We start from the raw sequence: 19,975 nt of genomic DNA, 5'->3' as shown, positions 1-19,975 counted from the left end.
TACTGCATGAAATAAACATGAAACAAAAGGGGAATACACTGCCAAAAGAGTGAATTCTGATGAGTCGATGCACAAACCAAAGAGTAGGATATGTGGATAAGTGGTGACAATAAAGAGACAAGGTGAATGAGTGCTTATAAAACCTCGAGATGAGGCTGAAACTCCCAGAAAGCTGACGGACGTCACAGTTCTGGGTCACCTGTAAACACTTGGTGTTTGCTTGCATCAGCAGAGGGATTCGGCTCTCCCGACACATTATGTTTCATGCTCTGGCTCTGCACACCTCACCTCGCGCTTCTCCTCCTGAGGGGAGAACGGTCCGAGGGGAGAAAGGCAGAAGGTGACTTGCGAACTTCACATCCACAAACACGCTTATTTTGCAGAGTAGGTTTGTTCAGTTACATCTGAATCTGACTTACAAAGATAATAAAAAAACTTTTTGCATTTTTTCCTCTTTGTTCATTTGACTAAACCAAAAAAAAAACAGACTTCCTAAACATATTTCCCACATTTACTCAAGTTTTCTGCACTTTCACTTACAGACTCGTGCTTAAATGAGGTTCTCCCGTTTATTTTTTTTTCTTTGTACGTTCACTCTCTGAGGAGAGGGACTGGGGATTTTCCAGTTATTCAGCCTCTAAATTCCAGGATACAACTCAACCACATGAGCAGTGTTGATAAGCGCAGCTGGAACAATGCGTCTGCAGCACAGGGAAACAGGAGGTAATGGGCACGTATCCCCTGCAGGCCCTTAAGGAGTGGGTGGCACTGAGCAGCACCAACAAATCTCTGGTTACCAACTGTGAACTGTGGGTGAGAAACCTACAGGGCATTATCGTGAAACTCAATATTAGAGGTCCATTTTATGAACTCAGGCTGTATTCTGCAATCAGGACTTTACACTGAAAAAATGTACATACAAATGCAGCACCTTGCTTTTGCTTCCATTTTTCATGAGCTAGGCTCAAAGATCTTTTTTCTACATATTGCAAAAGACCAATTTCTCTCAAATATTGATCACAAATTTGTCTAAATCTGCATTTGTGAGCACTTACAATTCATCCACCTCCCAGGTGCAGCAGATCAAGATGCTGATTAGACATCAGCCTCCGACGCTGGACAGTAACTGCACAGTGGATCTGGTGCTTGAGCACCCTGGAGTCTCATTGCTTCCCTCGTCTGGAGCGTTTGTGTCCGTTCATCTCTGTGTGTTTGCACTGTGGTGGACTGTTGACCCGTTCATGCTGCTTGTTGACAAATGTCAGCTTGGACCAGCTACAGCTCTGAGTTTGAGTAAAGCGGATATGGGAAATGGGCAGAAAAGGACCGAGAGGACAGTGTTGAGAGCACACGGAACTGAAAACCAGCAATTTAAAAGGCCCTTAAATGAGTGCTCAGCTTCTGTATTAGGAAAAAATAAACCTTTCTTAGGCCAGTTAAAATAAACTCAATCGTGTTAATTTTTTTCTGAATATGAAGACCGCAAATGAAAAATGGGGCATTTAACACTGTTGCACTACGGCTATATATGAGCCGTTTCATTTGCACCCATTGGTTCCACTATAAAAGAAAAAAAAAAAATAATTGTGGAACACTTTCATGATTGTAATTCTGAATTAGTTTTACTGGATGTTAGAATACCTGCAGCTGTTCGTCACATTAGCCTCACGGGAACGAGCCGACTGTGCCACATGCTGCTCCGTCTGGTCAAGCGCTGCTGTCGGCCTGTTCGACAGCTGCACCGAGACAACTGCTAAAAATGTGTCCAACAGGCTCCTCCTGTATGAACGCTGCAGTGACTGCAAGACTCCTTCACCAGCAATGACATAATCGGACAAAAACAAAACAAAAACTACACCATATTTATTTCCGAATATAACTATATTGTTTGAAACAGCTTACAAACTGCATTTAAAAATCAAACAGTATCTTCAGCTCATCACATGGAGACAACACCTCCAAATGAGTGAGTTTCACCGCAAGGAGTAAATGAACCGGTGTATGACAAAGTGACAGCAAAACGCAGCCCTCCCCGTAGTAAACACGACTATTTAGCTTTCCTTAATGTCAGGTTTGGACGAATCTTAGAACATTTCGTGGTGCTTGGAATCACTGTAGAAATCAGAACAGGACTAACTATGATTTCTTCCCTAAATACATGTGATTGATGTGAAGATACAGAGGAGACTGTGCGGGGCCGCTCGTGTATACTAGAGCTGGGATGCCGCAACATGCTGTGTGCGGTCTGTGCACTGATTGGCTGAGAGGATCCTCGGGGACAAACACAGACTCTAGCGCATTCGCATGTGCAGGCTGTGCTTGGGTCCATCCACCCGCTCCAACTTCTCAAAGTGTTTCCTAGCATTACGGATATTGATGAGAGTGGCGGCAGATGCTGGAAAAACAAACACAAGGATCATTAGATGTTGCTGTCCTGATTCGTGCATCTGCTGCAGAGACGAGCCAGGATCTTTCCTCGACTTACGGATGGAGGGGTCCGACATGATGACCATGACGTATGTGTTGGAGGTGAAGACATCAATGAAGGCTGCAAAGTTCGAATTCCTCACTTCCATGCTCTGGAAAGAGGCTGCCAGTTTACTGGAATGAAAAGATGAATTGAAAAAAAAAAAAAAAAGTTCCCCACATGACCTGTGAAAAGAAGGTTCTGCTTTTCAAGAGGGAACTTACCTACAGCTGAGCTTGAACTGCTTGATAATGTTACTGATCTTTTCAAACCTGTGAGCGTCACGCTGCTCTTTGCACTGATAGTGAGAGATCACCTGCAACCGTCACAACATACCAAAACAATGAAGGGCTTTGATTGATTGAGGTATTCTGACAGTTTTTTCCCCCACAGAGAAATCTCTCACCAGAAAGGTGGCTCTCTCAAACAGAAGCACTTCGTCTGCCTCTATGATCTGTGCAAAGTTCCTCAGGTTTGTCTCCAGCTGCTGGACGTTCGGTATGAGCTGATACACAATGCTGGACCAGGCCTGTGGAGACATTTTCAAATCTGTTTTAAAGCATCAGGCTTTTTGGTCTTCGCTCAAGCGTGCAGCCAGTCAAATCACCAACCTTATACAGGGTTTCATCCCAGATTGATGTTCGAAAGCACGTGCAGGCCAAAGGCCTGGACAGTCGCTTCAGGTCTTCTTCCCGCTCCTTAAAGATCTACAAAGAGAGAGACCAGTGTGTCATTCAACTACACAGGAGCTACACAGAATGGTCAGCTAATCGACTAGTTGACTTTACTGTGGTGTACTGACATTTAAGCTCAATGTCAAGTTGTCACATCATTGGAATTTTATGAGGTGGACACCTGAGCTGCGAGAGCAGCTTCTGGCCTAGTAGGGCACAGAAACCTCACAGCACAAGTGTGCAGAAATACTTGAGATGAGCCGACCCATCCGGCTGCGCAGAGCCTCAACAGGCTGCAGGATGAGGCAGAGCTGCAGCTACAAACCTTATCACAGTGTAGTCTATCAGATCTGTTACTATACGCAATTCATTATTGTGTTTTTACAAAATCTGCGACAGTGATAAAAGCAGTCAGTGATTTAATTATAGGTGAGGGTTTCCAAAGGCCGGGCTGTGAGTGAACCTGGGAAGAAAATCCCAGCTTTGAGAAGATTTTGGGACATATTTTCAGAGTGGGCGGAAAACGGAGGCCCTGCAGTGCAGCCAACTTTGCAAAAGTAACCTGGCTGTCCCGTAAACCAGGTTTATCAGGCGTCAGTCAGCCAGACTTCATCTACTCATGCTGATGCTCTTATGTTCTCGCACAGAAACCAGAATTAAAAATAAAAACAGAACAACCATGAATGTAAGGATTCCAAAGACATTAAAGGCTATTTCACCCGTTTTGTTCATCCTAGATCTGTTTTCCTTTGCATTCAGTGTGATATGCAGCATTGACTGAATGTTACAGAGGGTTTCATGTATTTCTGATTACTGCGTGTATGTTTTCAGTAGCATATGCATCGACTTTTCCAACTTTAAACTTTACCAATTTATCCTGATAACTAAAATCCCTTAATTTTGCTTTTGTAAAGTCATCATGAACTTCTGTATAGTAACATGATTTCTTTAACTCACCATTAATGTTTAAGGTGAAACCAAATGACAATGATTATTTGGTTTATTTACAAAAATGTAGCTTTGAAAATCAGTAATATTCATATATATGGGTTAGGGTTAGTTATACACAAAATACATTTAAAAAAACACAGTGACTGGTTTTTTCAAATGTCATCAATGCTGACTACTCCGTTTAAACTGACTGAAGAATCTATTTTAAAAAAAGTTAGCACATCTGTTTTGCTATAACATTTTCTCCACTCATTTGACATTACCAACATCATGCATTAGATTCTAACCTAAATACCACCACTCTCGTCCTATATATGATGAACACCTCTGAGGTAACATGGAAATCCAACATATTAATTTATCTGTGCTGCCATTTAATCAATCAAAACTGAAATGTGTGACTGGAAGCAGAACACCAGCACTAATGATGAAAAACCATCAGGCAAATCTCACCAAATCTCTCTGGTCTTCCTGAACCAGATCCATTTTGTGCACCAGGCAGAACACTTTGGCATCGGGGGAGTTCTGCAGGATGGCTTCCAGACACGACTGGTAGTAGTGCATGTCTTTCTCCAACTCTCGGCTCTCAACGTCAAACACATAAATAAGAACCTCGACATTTCTAAAAATGTTGTCCCTCTGGCTGGTGAAGTAGTTCTCCATGAACGTGTCCTGTCTGGTGTAGTGAGAAATCACAGAGAACGTTACTTTAGCAGACAGCTTTAAAAACTGTAAAAGCTGACCAAGACATCAAGATCGACTCACCCTCCACAGTCCCACAAATTAAGAACCAGATTGCCAAGAAAGCGCACATGGGAGTGCTCCACGTCAACTGCGTTCACAGGAGAGATTTCAGTACAGATCAGATCAAATTAACACTGAGCTTTGAAACAGATAAGATCCTTCAAAACAATCTCACTTGTAGCTCCAAGGCGACGTGTGTCTCGAGCTATGTAATTGGCAAAGATGATTGACCTCATACTGGTCTTTCCAGACCCACTTTTTCCCATCAGTAGCACCTGGAAGCACAAGGAAAGCAGCAGGGAGAGAGAACAGGTGACTGAAGTCACAGGCTTTTGTAGCTCTCGTGGAGGAGAGAGTGTTTCTAAATCACTTAATTTCAATACTTTGTGAAGTTGACGTGTCATCGTACCTTTTTCTTCATGGCTGTGCTTGACATCCCCCTCAGCAAACACGATGTAGAGCTGCAGGTCAGATGACTCGAGAGCGTGTGCAGCAGCCCTCCTCTTCCTCTCCTTCGGCTGCGGAGCAGCAAAACACGGCAGGTCACCTCACCTCGCTGTTAACTTAGCGCCACCGGAGCTGAAACCCCGTGTTTCACACTAAAACACACCGCGGAATACTACAACACGGCCATGTCTAGGACGTATAGTCAATTTCTAAACATTATTACACGCGTAGAAAGGATAGACTGAGCATTAAATTCATTTAAAGTAAATTCTCTCTTCCGCATAAACACTCAAGCTAATGCTAGTTTCGTTAGCGCGGCTAACAGCTCAGTCACGCGCAGACAAAACGGCCTCGCAGCTGCGTTAAAACCCCGCAAAGTAACTTCTACTCACCCCGAGAGGGTCGAGCGGCTATCAAAGCTACACTTTAGATTGTCTTTGTTCGGGATGAAACGGTGTATACATTACTTGGTTGGAGTAGGCAGTGAAGTCAGGAGGATCAGCTGCTTCCTGTTTTTGACGCCAGATGTCACATGATGAGCCCCGCAGCTCACGCGCCCACAGTTTATTCTGATAGGCACGTGGAGGCGGGGTTACCAGCGCGAGCTCAACCCTTTGTTTACAGGGTTTGAGTTACTCTCAGCAAAGTTTTAGAGTCTCTCAAAATACAATAAGACGTAAAAAGTCTGTTGCCGAACACTCTTTACCCTGCGAAAAAATGTTTTTAATGTCATAGTGAAGCACTTTTTATCTGCGGTCCCAAAGGGTAAAGGTTAAAGGTCAAAGGTCAGTGCTCATATTGACCACTTATCACTCAAAACAATAGATCAAGCAAGAAATCTGGGTGTAACTGTAAAGTGAATTTGGGTGATTTGCACGATCTACCATTTGTGCAGTGCAAATAATGATTTCATCAACTTGCGCAGAGATCCATCTTTCCATCCAAAGTAGCATGCAATGGTTGCAATCCGTTGATCGTGCGTGTCTATACCTGCACATTTCTTTCATTTTACATACACAGAGTGTCCCCTAAGTCCAGTAAGGAGCCACTATTTGTGCCCAGCAATTCTCCTCGCCTGTGGAACAAACCTCCTGCTGACACACTCACTGCAAAACACTGTTCAGGATTTTCCTTAAATAATAGATTTTACTTATTTTATTGCCTTTATCTTAATACATTTGTAATCTATTCACAAGTCTTAATAATTTGTTTTAATGTATTTCCATGATTTAATTGAAAAGCACTTTTGTCTGAAAGTTTCTACATAAATGAATTTGCTTTATCTCGCCTCACTAACTTACTTAATAAAATGATTTATTTAGTTAACACCATAATCTCCTTTGGAAAACAGTGTTAAATATGAACTCCTGTTATGTCCCCTGCATGTTCGGAAAGTTACCAGCTCAGCGAGGATATCACCAGTCGTTACAAAGATGCTACATATAAAAATTACCACTCTGAAGACCAATTAGTAGAATATGTTTTAGCAAGCGAGTATGTTAGCCCTTCTGACAAATGAGTTTTTCTTTTTACTTTCAATGCAGACAATGCTGTTGCAGTGAAGGAAAAAAAATACAAACATGCACAAGGAAAACATGCAAACCCTGCAAAGACAAGCCCCCAAGCCCAATGCAATCCACCACCAGGCCTACAACTCTCTGCCTCTTAACACAGGATTGTTTTCACAGGACTTTATTTCTGTCTGTTTATGGTAAAAGATTGTAAATTTAACAGAAGCAAACCGTATTTAACCGTTTGCTAAGAATAAAACTTAAATGTTTGTATATCTGACCTTACATCACTTCATGGACAGCCCTCTTGGTGACTGATTCACACTTCAGTACTGATAAACCGACTGAACAAAGTTCAACAGGTCATTCTGCGTGAAGCAGGGAGGGCTTGATGGCTTAAATTACCTGTGACTCACATTGTGACGTAAAACAGCGACTGGCAGCTGTAATTTGTGTGAAGTCATTTCCAGACTTTTACTGTTTGCAATTGTGTTAATAAAATGCATACAAAAAGTGTTTGATCACTTCAGCCTAATAAAATTTACAGACCTTCAGTGGTAACTGGGAGTTCATGTAAAGGTAAAGCTGTGAATAAAAGACACACTTTTCACCATTATGTCATTGTAATCTTTACAGTGTAAAACGTCACCCTGTTGGACAGACTGGACTCATCTCCATGACTGTTAACCCTGATCTAATCCTTTATTACCGTGATGGAAATATTCCAATGACAAGTTTGACTGCCTTTGGAAAAGTTGACGGTTGTTCATATAATCACTGAAACAACACAAAGTGACAGAAGTTTCCAGTGAGTTCTTGCCTACTTCCAGATTACCTCTGAATACAGTATCAGGCAGACTTTTGTTTTTGTTTTCTGAATCAGCTCAAGGACAGATGTTATCTACAAATCATCCCAACATTAAAACTGGGGCATGAGAGATGTGAAATATCGGATGATATACAGTTTACAATCAGCAAAGTACATTTTGAAAAGGGGAAGTGTAAATAGGAAACTTTTACTTGTCATAAATCAAAAAGGAAAAGCGATACAAGTATAAAACTTTATTCTTTACTTGCAATTTAATCTCCAATCTCTCACCCCTTCCCAAATGATCAGTGAACCATGGTAGAGAGAATCAGACAAACACACGAGCTTACAGTCCAGGCTCCTCTCAAAACATCAGTCCAAATAAAATATAATAAAACACAGAAAGAAATCATTTCACCAGTAAAGAGGGAAATCTTTCGCACTCTGATACCATGAAGACAGATATGCATACATGTTGCCTGCTATACAACAGAAGTGACAGGAGAAACTAAAATCATTCTAAACCTTCAGCTTTTCCACCACAAGTATATGAAATGGAGCTTTAAATACACGTTCATCTGTATGATAATACAGATCACCATATAGTCATCATATTTACCATGTTCTGTTCAGGTTTATGGATTTCTTAAGTATACACATTTACCAATAATGATCAATCAAATCTTTTTTGGGAGAAAAATATAATCAAGAATGGTCAAAATACCCAACAAACAGACATGAGTTAAGGTAAAGGTGTTGCAGGAAAATGTGCAATCGCTGTGATGTTAACAGTGCACAGAAGTGAAAAAAAGAAGAAGGGCATTTTGCTTGTTGGGATAGAGAATGAAACAGCAGCTCCTCGACAGACACATGAGATGTAAAATCAAGACGGGATGCAAATCGAAGCTGTTCAGAAGTAATATTCAGGTAGTGTCCGGTCGTTTTCAGAGCTCTGCGGTCCAACAGCGGCCGACTGCGGTCACTCCACTTGATCTCTGAGTTTGGAGAGCCTCTGAGACAGCTCATCCTGCAGACGAGAAAGGCAGAAGGTGATCATTCTGCGCATTTTGCGCATCATAGAGAAACTAAAGGTTGTGGAGATCAAGTTGTTTAATGACTATAAATTAGAATCATTAAAATCATTCAAAGATGACACAGATGATAACAACATGCGTATATAATGGATTTTACAGAGAAACTAAATTATTATCTAATTTAATAAAAGAACACTGTAACCTGGATAAAATGAGTTCGATCCTTTCACTGCAACTGAACAATCATGATAGAGGCCGAAAGAAGCAACGAGTCAGTTTGAATAAGGTACGGAGAAGAAACTACAGATACACGAGTTCACATTTGGGGGCTTAAAAGTGACGAGTCGTTATAAAACTGAATACGTGAAGAATCGCATCAGTTATAATGTACCTGTTCTGTAGAGGCCATGGTGGAAGCCAGTGATCCGGTCTGTCCCTGGGGGAGCTCCATGTTCAGGTCCAAGCTGAGCAAAAGAAAAGATGAGTTATAATTTACAAATCAGCAGAAACATGTGAACAGGGTGGGTGGGCAATCCCATTTGATTTAATGTACTTTAGAAAGAAGAATTTACCCTGCTTCGTCAGCCAATTCGTGCATCAGAGACTCGACTTGATTCTGAAACAGACGTAACACATCCCGTTCACACAGAGGCTTCACAAAAAAAGTGTTTGAGAATAAGAGGAATGTGTGCAGTGTGCTACCTGTGGTGTTGTGAGCGTTGTGGTGCTGCTCATGGTATCCTCCATCTGTGCAGTCTGCACATCCAGAGTTTCAAACTGGTGCTCAAATTTGTCCATGAGAGCAGAAATCTGAAAAAAAACCAAAACAAAAAACATTTGTATCCCAACATTCTTAAAAATTAAAATAAAAGACATCACGGCACCGTACTTTTTCCAGGTTCATGCTCTTCAGAGTGACATCCATTCCTTTCACCACTCCAGCCATAGACTTTGTGACCTGAGTAATAAACGTAATGCAATGTGAAAATGACTCAAACAAGCTTTTGCGTTCACGAAACACTCCATCGCTGAGCTCTGCTCACCTGGTTCATTGTGACGGCTGTCTGGACTCTGGCTGCCACTGCATCCACTCGTGCACTCATCCTCAAGTAGTTCACAGACTGATTCTTCTGTCTGATGGCGTTCTCTGCGTGGATCCTCGCCACCTCCATATTGCCCTTCTGGATGGCCTAGAGACGACACAAAGCAAAATGAAAGGTGTGTGAAGTTGCACAGGGCTTCCTAGGCTTGATGACCAACTTCAGAAGAGACAATTACCTTCTTTACTTTAGCTTTCTCAGCTTTTTCTTCTTTATCACATTTCTTGGAATTTCTTGCAAGCTCTTTGGCTGCAAACCTTAGATTGAAGAGATGTTCTGGGATGTGAAGTTAAAGCCCAAATAAAGACAGAATGTGATCACATTCAACAGTGTTGCTGACTTTGAAAACTGTGCGCTGAAGCTGTAACATAAATATTCATAAATACATATTCAAAGGTCTTGATACACATCTGAAGTTGCCCCTACGTTCATATCTTGTACTAAGTGAATCAAGTGTGCCAAGATTAGCAAAAAGTCTGGCCTGAAGGAACATCTTATACTTTCAGCTCATGTGTCTTACCAAGAAAAGCTCAAATTCGGGCAAGCTCACCAAGTCAAGTAGGCCTCTGTATCAACTGTCCAATTTTCATTAACTGTGAGATAACCATGTCCTCTAAAACAGATCAAAAAGTTTCAAAACGATTCCCAAGTAAATAACAAGTTCAGCTAATACTATAGAGTGGATACAAAAAAACGTAGCACTGGGCTTAAACAAGAGACGCTACCATGACTTTGTTTGTCCACCAGAGGGCACTAGTGACTTAACAGCAAAAAAAAAAAAAAAAAAAAAAAAAAAAAAAAGCATTTTGTTTACACACAATTCATTAAAACAACAACCAGATCGAAGGGATTAGTGTGAAGTACATATTTTTGCTATACATGTTCATAATATTTCCATTATTAATTATAATTTTCGACTGGTAGAAAAAACAACTTTCTGCTCAGTCTTCCTGACTTCCCATCAAAAATATTAGGTTTAGATTCATGTCTGCCACTGGCTCCTCTATGTAAAACGAGAGGATTTACTGCCATCAAATGAGCTCTTCACTTAACTTTGTCGAAACATACACGAGTTATGTAACAGGTATTTTTGGAGTTTCCCTTCAGTGTCCTACATTTGTTTTGCTCCTATAACAAATTCACATAGTCCTGTGTTATAAGGAAGTATAAATACTAAAGGCTATCAAGACGATCACATCAGAGTCATACTTTGTTGTTGACAACATTAGCCCGCACCCTGACTTTCAGCTTTAAATTACTGGGTGTCACTCTGGTGTATTTACAGCTATTAGCAGCCTGAGCTTCCGAGGCCTTCGGCCCAGAACGACGCCAAAAGTCACTATGAACATTTCAGCCTACTCGGTAGGGAACAATATGTACCTTTGTTCAGTCCCTAAGGTTTCTGGCAGGATTTCGGACGCTTGTCAGATAAATCTCAGCGGGATCGTATAAAAGTACCGTGCTGTTGCTATGTTAGCCTGCCTTGGCGTGAACTCCGACGCTCTCCCCGTTTTAAGCCTGCTGTTTTTAAAGGATACTGTCCAAGGCCGGCATCTTGTCGTGGTTCTTCTGGAGGTCAACGGCCACAAGATGAAATCCTTGAAAACGGTCCGCGAAAACGAGCAGCCAAACTAGCCAGGAAAACTTAAGCCCTTCGGGTTTCGGTCTTCGCCTTCTTCCGCACTTCCTGGTGTCTCACCAAAATATGGGTGACATCAACGTCACGTGGTGACGGTGTTCCATTCATACGTCACAGGGGCGCGGCCCCGCCCACCTCTGTGTAATGTGAATGAAAAGAGGGAGGAAAAAAAAACACTAGCTAACAATAAAAAAAAAAACACGGCGACTCTTAACGCGTAATATCAAGAAACGCCGCATGAGTGCCGTAAATTAGTGGGAGCGAGAGGATGAAAGTGGCGGCGGGGGAGCGGTGGGCGGTGATCGCGGTTGATTGATGATTAGATTTACGGTGTGGATCGCGGCGGGGAGAGAGGATGACTCACTCCGTCTGATGTGATGTTCACCCCGCAACAGCTCGGCAGTGCGGTGGCACGCCGGTACTTCAGCCTGACACATCGGTGCGCTCCGCCGATCGCAGTCAAAGTTTCATCAAACTATTAGGAGGCATTTCGATGCGGCTGATTTACGGACTTTGTTTGAAACTTGAGCGGCTGTCTCTCGGTAGTTGGAGGGAGACCGAGCGTCGTGATTTACCGTAAAATTTCGTGACGCCTGATTGCCATGGAAACAGTGCTCCTGCGCTGAGAGGAAACTGTCCGTGTTAACTTCAGCATCAACCTTTTTCCACAAGGTCTGATAAACCTGTTGGATACCTCTGTGCTTTTCTTTCCCCCTTGTCTCAGCTTTGGCTTTACTTTCCACTGCAATTTGACCAGGTGAGTTTTTAAATGTTATATGTCATGCTGGCAAAACTGCTGTCACCTGTCATTTTTCCTTCTACAGCATCAATCTCAGTTCTTTAAAAAGAATCTGTATCAAATCAACTTATGAGCAGCATGTTGCAATCAGTACAAGAAAGGGGTAAGCATATATACATGCTAGTCACATTTTAAATTAGACACATGGATGTCATTTGGAGTTTAGAAACAGCTGCAATGACACATTAAAAACACCTCTGCAAAATGTTTTGGCTCACAAGGGATGCCAAAAAAAATGTCCACCAGCATGTATGTCCCCAGATCACGACCATCTTGCATGCTCAATGATATTGCCTGTAAAATGCCACAATCCACTCAGCAGCCTTCCTGGTTGAATATTTTATGAGTTTCACGGCCCAAATGCCACCTCAAGTGATGTATTTTCGTCTCGATTTTCTTTTTTTTTTGCGCACAGTGAGAAAATACAGGAGAGCCAGCGTGCGGTGCCTCGTTCAGTGGCTGTATGACTCATATAGTCTTATCTATAAAGAAGCCAAGTGGCAGAGGAGCAGTCCTGCTGCAGGACCGAGCTGATGTAACCCCGCTGATTCACTAGAGGCTGCTGTGGGCCATGCTTCCATGTGTCCCCCCGAGTTTCTGCCACCGTGACTGCATTTCTTTCTTTCTTTTTTCTTTTTTTTTTCCCTCCACCGATGACCGCCAAATGCTCACACAGACTGGTGATGCAGTAAACTGCACACATTCTGTGCACTCAACAGATGATGAAGTGTTGTTTACAGTGCACCACACGACCAGGCCAGGGTGGAAACAACACAAATAAAACACGTTTTGCTGTTTAAAATGGAATGCCAAAGTGTTTCCATTCAGTTTATGTCACTGTGGCTATAGTTTACTTCATTTATTAGAAAGCTACACATTTATTGCCACCTTCAAGGTTACAGAGTAAAATGCAGTGAAGAAACCTTGTGGTAATATATGTAATTGATTTTACATTTACCTTTCAGGGCATACTAATTTTATAGATGTGACTGTCTGAATATTGAGGCATCTTTGTATGTCAATATATTTCAAGATCTGACCTAATTGCTGTTGAAAAGACTCTAATTCAGATAAATAAAAGCATGGAGAAACAGCAGGAAAGGAGCAACACATGCATGTTTGTAATAAGTCAAATATTCATACTGTGAGGATATACTTTAATGCACTCACAATAATGCTGCGTTGTCGTGTTTTGGTTATATTGAAAATGTGGCATTTGCTTTTGAGCTGAATGAGTCAGAGCAAAATAATGATGACGCACCCTTATTCTTTAGCTTATTTTCATATTTCATTCTAATTTGGAATAGTTTCCCCCTCAAAAAAAAATCTACAAATACATTTTTTGAAAGTAACAAACACAGATATTCAAAAATATGTGTTTTGATGCAACATTATTCTGCTCATTGGTAACAACAGCATTGCATGCATTGTTCGACATGACAAGCCTCATTTCAGCACTCCGTCTTCAGAGGCAGAAGCAAATAAGATCTATTCAGTCACACACAAAAAAAGCGAACATGTCCAGCCTGTCTGTCAGGGATCTACAAGCCAGTTTTTTTCTCTCTCCATGTCAAGTATAATGGATGACAAACAGGTGAGTCACCTGTAACTAGCAGATGGATGCACGATTATGGAAGAAATGTAACTTGGCAGTAGCTGATTGTTTACTTGATCCAAAAGTCAGGTGAGAGGCAGATGGCGATGTTTATGATGCTTTTGATATATATTTTATCACTGCCAGAAAAAAAAGGAACACTCGAGATTCATTTTTTTTCATATGAGAGGTTGGATGTAGTGTAGACTCATTCATCTTATTTTACAGGTCAACCATCAAAGATCTGTTCTGATGATAACTGGTAATCTGAAATGAAGCAGGCTGCTGATAATTCTTAGAGAAGTGGCTTGGTTTGTTCATCAAGAAAAAGATGGTCCGTGTGGGGAAATAGAATTAGATATCTACAGTTGTTCCAGTTAAAGCAAACTATGCAATTTAGTGAATATTGCCATACAGTACTATAATTCTGTTGCCATCTAGTGGCAGTTTACAAGACAAACTAATTGGCGAGCCATCCCAGTCTTCAGTGTTTTCTGACATTCCTAAATTGCTGAATATTGAATTTATCTAATAACCAATCAGCTCAGAGTTCAATCAAAGATAAATGACATTGAAAACATCTCTGACAGAAACCTTTAGCTCATTTGCTTCGCATTTGTTTGAATGCATTTATTATGCATTACAGATATCCCGGTAGGAAAATGAAAATGAAAATGAAAGAGCAGACGTCAAATCTTCAAAGGTCAAGAATTTGTTGTAAACAAGCATGTAAAAACTATTGTCATTGGTGGTAGATCAGGTTCTACATCTTCATGATGCTTTCATGGAAGCTGTATCAGTGTCTAATACTATTTATAATGTAAAGGGATTCTTATTTATATCATACTAAGGAAAAGGTGTAGTGTCAACATTACAGGTTTCATTGCTTCAGTTATCAGCCGTCATGCAATATTATCCATAATATGATGCAAATGTCAGATCTTTATTTCACAGGGAAGGACAATGGAGCTCCAAACAGAGAAGAGGTTCCACAACTTGACTCTTGAGCAAGTTCAGGCTCTCGACAAAGTCCTGACAGAAGTGATCCCCATTCATGGAAGAGGAAATTTTCCCACGCTGCAGGTGCGAGCAAAAGACATCATTCGTGTGGTGAAGGATCGGCTCGTTGAAAGAGAAATCCAGGTGAAAGACATACGTCTGAATGGAGCGACTGCCAGCCACGTCCTGGTGAGAGATAACGACCTTGGCTACAGAGACTTGGACATCATTTTTGGAGTGGAGTTGCCGAGGCAGGAGGACTTCCAGGTGATTAAGGAGGTGGTGCTGGGCAGCCTTCGAGACCTCCTGCCGTGTGGAGTTAACAGGCGCAAGATCACCTGCCTGACCATGAAGGAGGCTTACGTGCAGAAGATGGTGAAAGTTTTCACCGAGCACGACAGGTGGAGCCTCATCTCTCTTTCTAACAACAGGGCTAAAACCGTGGGTCTCAGATTTGTCAGCTCCCTGCGAAGGCAGTTCGAGTTCAGCGTGGACTCCTTTCAGATCATATTAGATCGTATGCTGGAGTCCTACTGGGAGACTGATAGAAAACAAGGAGGACAGTTGGGTCTTAATATGGGGAATTTGTCTCAAAGAGGCAGTGAGAATAAGAAAGAGCAAGAACAGAAAATTCGTCATCATGATAGAGAAGAGGACGCTCAAAAAGAGTCAGCAATGGTCACCAGTACAGATAGTCCATGTCAGGATGAGGCCATACCCGCTCTTGAGAAAGAACTTCGTCATGAAGAGGCTGAACATGCAGATGGAGAGCTGGAGGCACCGCTTGTGTTGGAACCCGCTGGAGTGCAGCTGCAGCAGGAGGAAGAGGGATTAGATCGCATTGAGGACGTTCATTCAGAAGAGGAGATTGTGTTCGAGCTATGCAAAGAAAGCGCAGAGGACAAAACACAGTTTCATGGTGATTATCAGTTAGTCACCTCGACGAAAGCTTTATTCACAGACGTAAGGGATCCTCCCATGACACAAGCATGTTTAAAGCTGCAGGCTAATGAAGAACAATATGAGTTACAAGCCCCCAAACCTGCATCGGTCATGCATACTGAGAAGTCGGTTCCTCAGGAGGTAGCTCACTGTGACGACATTGCTCAATTCAAAGTAGATTCAATAACCTGCAGGACTGAAAACACCCAAAGCCTTCAGGATTCACATCTTGAATGCTCTTTTCCTCCTCCAGCTAAAAAAACTTGCAGCACCTCACAGGACATTGTGCCCGATTACTGCCCTTCACCAAAATTACAAAGAAAAATGTCTCGAAAACTGATTACCAAGCCTGAAAAATGGTCTCTGCTGACAGATTTGTCGGACCTGACAACACAGCTGTTTCCACCCATAGAAATACCTAAACCGCTTCAGCCAAAACCTTCATTGCAGGAAACTGCTTCAGCTCATGGCTCGAATGTTCCAACCTCCCAGTCAGAGGACACAGAGGGTCGAGACACCCCGATGGTTCCTGCAGTTAGTCCTGCCAGTACGCCTAAAGAGAGAACGGGCTCCAGAGAAACTGTTGAACAAACTGTGAAACCGAAACATTCTAAAAAGCCTCCTGACTCAGACACTCAGACCCATGCATGCACAGTGACAGTAGCCCCACAGCCTCAGGTAGATGAGCAAAGACCTGCGTTGGCGGACGTCCTTCAACCCAGCGACAGGTCAGACTCGTGGTCCGGGGCAGCAGGGGAACCCGCCATAATTGTTGAAGCCGAGTGCATGTATGGGAACTTTGAGCAGGCCATCGACCACCTCCGCCACCGGCTGATAGCCACGCACAACCCGGAGGAGATCCGAGGCGGAGGCCTGCTCAAGTACAGCGACCTGCTGGTGAGGAACTTCAGGCCGGCCAGCGAAACTGAGATCAAGTCCCTGGAGAGGTACATGTGCTCCCGCTTCTTCATCGACTTTCCCGACGTGAGCGAGCAGCAGCGGAAGATCGAGGCCTACCTGCAGTGCCACTTCATCGGCAGCGAGGAGACGAGCAAGTACGACTACTTGATGACCCTGCGGCGCGTGATCGACGAGAGCACGGTATGTTTGATGGGGCACGAGAGGCGACAGACGCTCAATATGATCACCGTCCTGGCTCTCAGGGTGCTGGGCGAGCAGAACGCCATCCCCAACACGGCCAACGTCACCTGCTTCTACCAGCCCGCCCCCTACATGGCAGAGCCCATTTACAACAGCTACTTCATCACGCAGGCCCAGCCGCCACTGGTCTATCACCCGTACCCGATACACGTCCACATGCAGACTGGCCTGGTGTAGCCACGCTGACGCGCCCACAGGGAGGCATGCGGGCTGATTTAAGCGTGGTGCTCTAGCAGAGGCACACATGGAAGTTTTAGCAACAACAGGCAACCGCGGGCGCCATGTTGTTTCATGTTTTGGAAGCCCTCCTGCTTACAACGAAAGGTTTCAAACCAAAAGGAGCGTGTCAGCGAAACGCGCTTTCCTTTTCAAGATGAACACCTTAGGAACGGATCTGGGGAGCCGTCCTTTCAGAGAACTTGTGGAGCGGATTTTATGGAAGCGGAGGGACTTTGTTTAGGAGGCTGCTTCAGCTCAGTTTGGCCGGGATCTGCACTGGCCACCCTGTTGAGGAGAGTGTCGTGATGTGATAATCCTTCATTACCGAGACATTAGCCTTCCTCACATATTAAACAACCTGCGAAAAACAAATTTGTAAGTCTGAGTAGAGTTTGATTTAACATAAGTCCTTTTCGTTTCTGAGGGGTTAAAACTCCATATAGACGTTTTTGTGATTTAAGTGTCTTTAGAGTGACGTGTGACTATACCTGTGTATTCAATGTACAGAACTAGGACACGAGTACATGAGAGAAAATCTCCTGTAGTGTTTGTATGATATTGTAAGTTCTTTATTTGTGAGTGTGATAGGAGAACTTCAGTGTCTTTAGAGACTGTGTAGTTTTGAGCTAAAATCATGCAGCCAATGAAAGTTTATCAAGGCATATTTCCACAAAACCACTAACAATCACTAAGAATGAAATACTGACAAGTATCTGAAAAGAGATCTACTCTAAAGCTAGATGACTAACCTGGTCTTCTGGATCACGTCTGATATCTAGGATGCCTCACGATATCCAGACAGATCAGCATGTCAGGATTGTTATCTCCTTCTGTCTCACCATGTGAAAGTTTCCTCTTCATATCAGTGACGTTGCTCAGTAATATATCTTTATTTGGCCTGCACAAGAAACCATTGGAGAATGTATTTTCTGAAAAGAGCAATTTGTTTTATTCGCACTTCGATCTGCTTCACCAAACAAGCAAAAAATAAAGGAGATTCTGATTTCTCGATGATAGCTGTAATACCATCATCATTATCAATTAGAATATTGTTATGTCTCATCTTTGTAACTCGTATCACCTGTTTTATTGTGTTTTCACCAGAAGACTTTCAATTTCAACGAAAAGCCCACCAGTTCACAAAAGATTTCTGAATTAAAATCTAATTAAATAGTTGATCCAACATGCCCCCCCACAACAAACTGAAAAACAGAAACCAATCCAACAGAATATCTCTGAATGTTTGAACTGAAAGACTCAAACACACATGTGCACATGTAAATAATTAGTTGTGTTTCTTCTCAGATGAGGCTTTAAGAAACCCACTAAGAAATCATGAACGAGGCCTCGGCTGCCCTGATTAGATTTTAGAGGAAATGCGTGAGAACAGCTGGAAACGCAGGAGCCTCTTTTTCTGTCGTCCACTTGGCTGATCAGACTTTCTGTGTTCCACATGGTGACAGTTGTTTGTTGTCGTGGAACGTCCGTTTTGTCGGGGTTTTCCTTCCATCGTGTTCAAGATGTAACCTGCTCATCGAAACGATTTCAGCTGGCTCCAACGCAGCCAGTATGCATTGCATTGTGTCCCTGTGTGTTTATGGATGTAAAATACGTACAGGTATGCAGTAGTTAAAAAAAAAAAAAAAAAAAAAAAAGAGCCAGTTTGAGCACAGATTAGGGTTTGTGGCCTCTTCATTTGAGTTCTGAGACTGAAGCACAATGTAAATGCACTTTGACGTTGTTGAGTGATGAAGGTGTTTTAAATGCTTTGTGATTCTCTGAATAAATATTGACGACGTCAAAAAATATCGTGTGCAGTAGTGCCCGACATGTAGCTTAAAAGTGGTCGTATCTTTCGTTCGACTCTGGGTTTGTCTTGTATTGTTAAAGAACTGTTATGCCTGTAGAGAAACTCAAATTATTCCTGTTATATCTAGTTGCTGAGATTGTTGCGTTACTGTGACAATAAATATAACACAGCCACGTTTTGTCAGGAGTATTTTTTTCTTTGTGGTTTGAACTACGTTTTTTCTGTCCTGATACTAGAGCATTATCACCTGAATGCCAAACACATTCACTCTTAGAACATCAACCACATTATGAAATTAGACATCTTGAAATACGTCTATGTTACAACACTGAAAGACATTTTTACTCCGTTAGTTGATCTATAGTTTTAAATATCTTGTCTGTAACTGTCAGAATTGTTACTCTTAAGGCTGTTCATCTAATTTTACTCTTCAGTTTATTTTTATTCCCCTTACAACTAACTCAAAACTCAATGTGTATTTTTTTAATGGCATGATCAATAGTTTGACTCACCACTTAATTTCATCATTACTTCCTCCCAAAAAAAGCAAAGGGAAAAAAGTCATGCTGAAGAAAAGGCAACCTCACAATCTCCAGATTTTTCACCCCTGTAGGTCAGATTGAACAGATTAATTCCATCTTTAATTCTGTAGATGTTTGAAGGACCTTCATTCTTCATATTTGTCATGAGCGCTTGTGCGGTTTCAGTTTCCTGAATCCAGTTTTAATCCTGGAAAAGTCTAATTGGCAAACGGTCCTTGACTGATCATCATTTCTGCACAGAAGCACCAAAACTGAGCATCTGCTGTCTCATCAGTGTAAACAGTGTCTTATTCATCACTCTGCAGTCACCGGACATGATCATGAACGTTGAAGTGTTATTCATATGATTTGTACTGCCGCATCAAAAACATGAACGCGAACGGGCGCATTGCCTCTTTTCAGACCAGCCATCTAAATTTGTATGATCCTCCAGCGTCTCTGCAGTTTCTAGGTGCGGCAGAGCAGAGTGCGTCACAGCTCAACCTTGTTCCTTCCTCGTCTGACTCACCCGAGCTCTCAGTACATTAATGCAGT

General features: G+C 42.3%; 3 protein-coding genes across 4 annotated transcripts; 1 reads left to right on the top strand and 2 right to left on the bottom strand.

The window, feature by feature from the left end:
* Positions 1 to 1,842: 1,842 nt before the first annotated feature.
* rraga (Ras-related GTP binding A) lies at positions 1,843 to 5,860 on the bottom strand. Of its 2 annotated transcripts, none has more exons than XM_030100274.1 (10): positions 5,751 to 5,860; positions 5,246 to 5,354; positions 5,012 to 5,111; positions 4,858 to 4,924; positions 4,546 to 4,768; positions 3,079 to 3,174; positions 2,874 to 2,996; positions 2,692 to 2,783; positions 2,486 to 2,601; positions 1,843 to 2,395 (listed from the first exon to the last, which is right to left on the bottom strand). In XM_030100274.1, the coding sequence occupies exons 2-10, from the start codon at positions 5,270 to 5,272 to the stop codon at positions 2,292 to 2,294; spliced, it is 948 nt and encodes a 315-aa protein (XP_029956134.1). In that variant the 5' UTR covers positions 5,273 to 5,354; positions 5,751 to 5,860; the 3' UTR covers positions 1,843 to 2,291. The 2 variants fall into 2 exon arrangements, with proteins under 2 accessions (XP_029956134.1, XP_029956133.1); XM_030100273.1 differs by having other exon boundaries at positions 5,676 to 5,809.
* A 1,931-nt stretch (positions 5,861 to 7,791) lies between these two features.
* On the bottom strand, positions 7,792 to 11,466 carry chmp1b (charged multivesicular body protein 1B). Its single transcript, XM_030100275.1, has 8 exons — positions 11,275 to 11,466; positions 9,915 to 10,012; positions 9,680 to 9,826; positions 9,526 to 9,594; positions 9,339 to 9,446; positions 9,209 to 9,252; positions 9,028 to 9,100; positions 7,792 to 8,629 (listed from the first exon to the last, which is right to left on the bottom strand). The coding sequence occupies exons 1-8, from the start codon at positions 11,288 to 11,290 to the stop codon at positions 8,582 to 8,584; spliced, it is 603 nt and encodes a 200-aa protein (XP_029956135.1). The 5' UTR covers positions 11,291 to 11,466; the 3' UTR covers positions 7,792 to 8,581.
* A 250-nt stretch (positions 11,467 to 11,716) lies between these two features.
* LOC115394956 (terminal nucleotidyltransferase 5C-like) lies at positions 11,717 to 17,221 on the top strand. The gene is made up of 3 exons (XM_030100276.1): positions 11,717 to 12,132; positions 14,723 to 15,335; positions 16,464 to 17,221. Exons 2-3 carry the CDS (start codon positions 14,732 to 14,734, stop codon positions 17,045 to 17,047), a joined length of 1,188 nt encoding a protein of 395 aa, XP_029956136.1. The 5' UTR covers positions 11,717 to 12,132; positions 14,723 to 14,731; the 3' UTR covers positions 17,048 to 17,221.
* The last annotated feature ends 2,754 nt before the right edge of the window (positions 17,222 to 19,975 follow it).

Source organism: Salarias fasciatus, chromosome 10 (assembly GCF_902148845.1).
Source record: "Salarias fasciatus chromosome 10, fSalaFa1.1, whole genome shotgun sequence".
Classification (NCBI taxonomy): Eukaryota; Metazoa; Chordata; class Actinopteri; order Blenniiformes; family Blenniidae; genus Salarias; species Salarias fasciatus.
The sequence above is the reverse complement of the archived record's forward strand: the minus strand, read 5'-3'. Positions and strand labels throughout refer to the sequence as shown.